Below are 4,120 nucleotides of genomic sequence, written 5' to 3'. Positions count from 1 at the left end.
GCAATTGTCTAGTAAGATCCATGACTAAAGCAAAAAGAAACGGGCTTAAGGTTGTTTCTTGATGTAATCCAACTGAAATAGGAAAATACTTGGCAAGCCACCTTGTGCTTGAACAGAAGTAATATCTCTTGAATACATATCCTTAAGTGCTTGAGTATAAGCCTTATTAACCTATTTACTTACTAAAACTCTCCCTAACACTTATCTTGGAATTTCATCATAAGCTTTCTCTAAATCAATAAATACCATATGTAAATCCTCCTTATTCTCTTTATACTTCTCCATTAAACCTCTCAAATAAATATATAGCTTTCATAATAGATCTACCCAACATGAATCCAAATAGAGTTTGAGAAATATTAGTATCATGTCGTAACATATGCTCAATAACTCTCTTCCAAGGCTTTAATTTGTGATATATTAATTTAATTCTTCTATAATTCACACACTCTTGTGCATCATTTTTATTCTTAAAAATAATAATCAACACACTCCTTCACTTATCTGACATATTTTTAGTTTATAAAACAATATGGACAAGTTTTGTAAAACAAATTCCTTTATCTCTTAAGCATTTTCACACTTATATTGTAATGGCATAAGTTATAATAGTTTTTCCACACTTTATTTCTCTAAACCACTATTAAGCTTAAATTTAATTTAAAAATTCAAATTAATTGTTGATTAATTTAAATATTGTAATTAAAAATTTTATAAAATAAACTAATTTAAAAAATGAGCCAATTTTCAGTAAAATATAATATTACTCTTCAAAAAGTAAGAACAACTTTTTTTTTTTGTGTGAATATTCTCATTTGATTAAGTTCGACTCCATTCAGATCGATCGAACCGTAAACCTCTCATTTTACCGATTTATTATCAGATCCGATTTTTACAACCTTGCTTTTAAATTCGACTAGAGTTATTATTTTATCAGTATATCATAGCAAAAAATCAACCGCACAAAAGAAATAAAAAATTACAAATTAAAATAAAATAATGACTTTGATGATTCTCTTATGCATTGCGTGAGCTTTCTTCTCGTTAAAATGAAATGAGACATGGCTGGATTCAAACCGCTTGTTCCTCCTACCGCTCGAGTGCTCGTTTCCAGTTCTTCCATGAAAAGCCAGAGCAGTATTTACTACTATTTAATGCACAGGCGAAGCAAACCGATTCGAAAGCCCTCACAAAGCAAAATCTCTCCTTTTCATTCTTCTTTCGATGAATTCTTCAATCTTCGCATCGGCAGTCTTCACTGCGGGGATCCCCATAACTTCCGGTGGCGTCCGATTAGCTGGCTTTCGGGGAGCTTCAGGATTTCTAGGCCTATCGGCGAGGTTCTCTTCGGGATTTCGGGGATTTACGGTCTTGAGTCAGAGTATTTTTTCTCGGAGATTGAGGATTCCAGGGTTGGTAATGAAGGGGCAGCGTACACTTGGCGTAACTTTTGCCACTGCCGCCACGGGGAAGAGCCTTCATGAATTTACCGTTAAGGTATTAAGCTCCTTTCTTAGTTACTAATGTCTCCTGTTTGGATCTTTCCACTTCTCTTTTTTTTTTTTTCTTTATGTTTCTATGAATCGTTTTGGTGATTTGGCTTGATTGGGTGGTAAAAATTGGTTCTTGTTTACATTGATGGGACCAAAATTTAGTTCATTCGTGTTATGGTAAAATATAAGAAATTCAATGCAAAGTGCTGTGGATTACTGAAGCTAGGTTAGGATTTCTGTGTAGAAATAGAGGGCCTGTTTCTCCAGAAATTGTACACAGTATACACTGAGTATAATTTTCTACACAGTTTAATTTTTTTTATACAGAGTGTGTACACATCTGGAAACCGGACGGGTCTTTACCGTCCGGACTCCGCATGGAATAATTTCTTCAGTTTCTCAGTCTTTGCTTAAAAGGATGTTGAGGATTCTTGAAGCTAATTGAAGGCAATGATATGCTTGTTGAGTTCAGATATCCCCTCAGATAGAGAAGTGAAGCTTCATATATATATACTTTTGGTGCAGGATATTGATGGCAATGATATTTCTCTTAGTAAATTCAAGGGGAAGGTCCTATTAATTGTTAATGTTGCTTCTCAATGGTAAAATCTCTTCCTATCTAACAGAATGTTGTCGTGTGATATACATTTTTTCAATCCCTATATCTAGTGAACCTTTTTTTTTTTTGCATTGTTCATAATTGTATCTTTATATTGAGAATGGCAGTGGTTTGACATCTTCAAATTACACAGAGCTCTCCCAACTTTATGACAAGTATAAGGACCAAGGTAATTGCTTTGGATCATAAGTTACATTTCCTGACTTTTTGGTTTATTTTAAGTGCCATTTCTTTTTGAAATAAATATCAAGTTGTTATTAATTTATTATTTTGGAAGTTTTTGTTTTCTTTTTCCTCATCAACTAGCTGAAGAATATTAAGATCCTACTAGTCGGGTTTGCTTGGTCTTCACCATTCTTAAAAATAATCTAAATTTCTTTTGATTCCAAGCACCAATAATATAGGATTTAATTACACAACCATATGACCTGTAACCTGGTCTTTAAATATAGGCTTTGAGATTTTGGCTTTTCCTTGCAATCAATTTGGAGGCCAAGAGCCTGGATCAAATACACAGATAAAGCAGTTTGCTTGTACAAGATTTAAGGCAGAATTCCCTATATTTGATAAGGTATGCCTTCATGATCATATTCATCTTTGACCCTTAGCGGCTGTTTGGTAGAACCCCGGATTTGATTTAAGTAGGATTTCATAAATCCTCTAAATCCAGATTTTGAAAATGCTGAGGGGCTTAAATCTTGAAAACTGTTTGGTAACATTCATGCTAAATCCTCTTAAATCTCAAGTGACTGTTTGGCTATAGAGGAGAATTTACTGAGCGGACTCTTCCTCTAGCGCCATGGATTTCGTAAATCCGACAAAATATAGGATTTTGGAAATCCGGGATTTGGAGCGAATCGGCGGAATTTTCCGTCTACAGCGGATTTCGTTTGCCGTGAGACTTGGTTTTGCATTTTAGGCCATTTGGCTGGATTTTGCTCAAATCCGCCTCAAATCCGGCCTAAATCCTGCTACCAAACAGCCCCTTAATGTAGCCTTTTCTTTGAAGAGGATTTTATATATGTGATAGTTTGTATCTTTTGAGTTTGCAGAATGAAGTATCTTCTTGAGGTAGTACCATCTCCTCTCTCGATTCATTCAAAGAGAGCTGATGTGGGAGAAAGCTTTCGTTTTTATTGACCATTTTCTTTCATCCTAACAGGTTGATGTAAACGGACCAAAGACAGCGCCAGTCTATCAATTTCTGAAGGCAAGTGCTGGAGGATTTCTTGGCGACCTTATCAAGTGGAACTTTGAAAAGTTTTTGATAGATAAAAATGGTAATGTTGTGGAGAGGTACCAACCTACCACTTCACCATTCCAGATTGAGGTGAGTTTGTTTAAATATTTGGATATGCCATTTCAATAATTTTGTTGATCTTATGCTATCAATAATGACAGATTGAATGATGTCTTATCTTATATAATGAGGAAGAATTATGTTTATGTGAGCACATTTAGTAAGGCTTCGTTTGAGATGGTTTTTTACTGCTTCTTAAAGCAGCTTTTTAGTATAAAAATTTTAATTTGTATACTAAAAAGCTGCTTTAAGAATGCCATACCAAACGTATCCTAAAGTAGGCAATGCTATCACCCCTTATGTTTTGTTTAAGATAATTTTTTTACTACTTTTTAGACAAAAATTTCTAATTCAAAAAATTTTGTACTAAAAAACTGCTTTTAAAAATAGTTAGAAAGTTGTCCTAAATGAAATCTTAACGACTATAGTATTCTAGAGTTGTACCTGAAATTTAACTTTGGTGTTTTACGAACATCTTTTTTATTTTGGAATATTTTCATATTATTCTATCCATTATGAGTTCTTTGAAGTGATTTCCATTTTCTTTTTTCTCTGCATTGCAGAATGATATCAAGAAGCTCCTTGCAGCATAACAAGTTTAATAAGTTCATTACTAGTTGTAAGTAGCAGTTATTTTGAGATTTTTCATCATCACACTTATATTCAGAATTTGATGAGGACATCGATCCAAGGTTCATACAGGTGCAT

At 33.8% G+C, this 4,120-nt stretch overlaps 1 protein-coding gene across 1 annotated transcript; it reads left to right on the top strand.

Annotated features, from left to right (window-relative positions):
* Positions 1 to 1,154: 1,154 nt before the first annotated feature.
* On the top strand, positions 1,155 to 4,085 carry LOC110094429 (probable phospholipid hydroperoxide glutathione peroxidase). Its single transcript, XM_020819660.2, has 6 exons — positions 1,155 to 1,497; positions 2,019 to 2,095; positions 2,220 to 2,281; positions 2,565 to 2,683; positions 3,275 to 3,442; positions 3,976 to 4,085. Exons 1-6 carry the CDS (start codon positions 1,225 to 1,227, stop codon positions 4,003 to 4,005), a joined length of 729 nt encoding a protein of 242 aa, XP_020675319.1. The 5' UTR covers positions 1,155 to 1,224; the 3' UTR covers positions 4,006 to 4,085.
* Positions 4,086 to 4,120: the final 35 nt, after the last annotated feature.

Source organism: Dendrobium catenatum, unplaced genomic scaffold (assembly GCF_001605985.2).
Source record: "Dendrobium catenatum unplaced genomic scaffold, ASM160598v2 fragScaff_scaffold_1024, whole genome shotgun sequence".
NCBI classification, from domain to species: domain Eukaryota; kingdom Viridiplantae; phylum Streptophyta; class Magnoliopsida; order Asparagales; family Orchidaceae; genus Dendrobium; species Dendrobium catenatum.
This window is presented reverse-complemented; position numbering and strand designations above follow the sequence as displayed.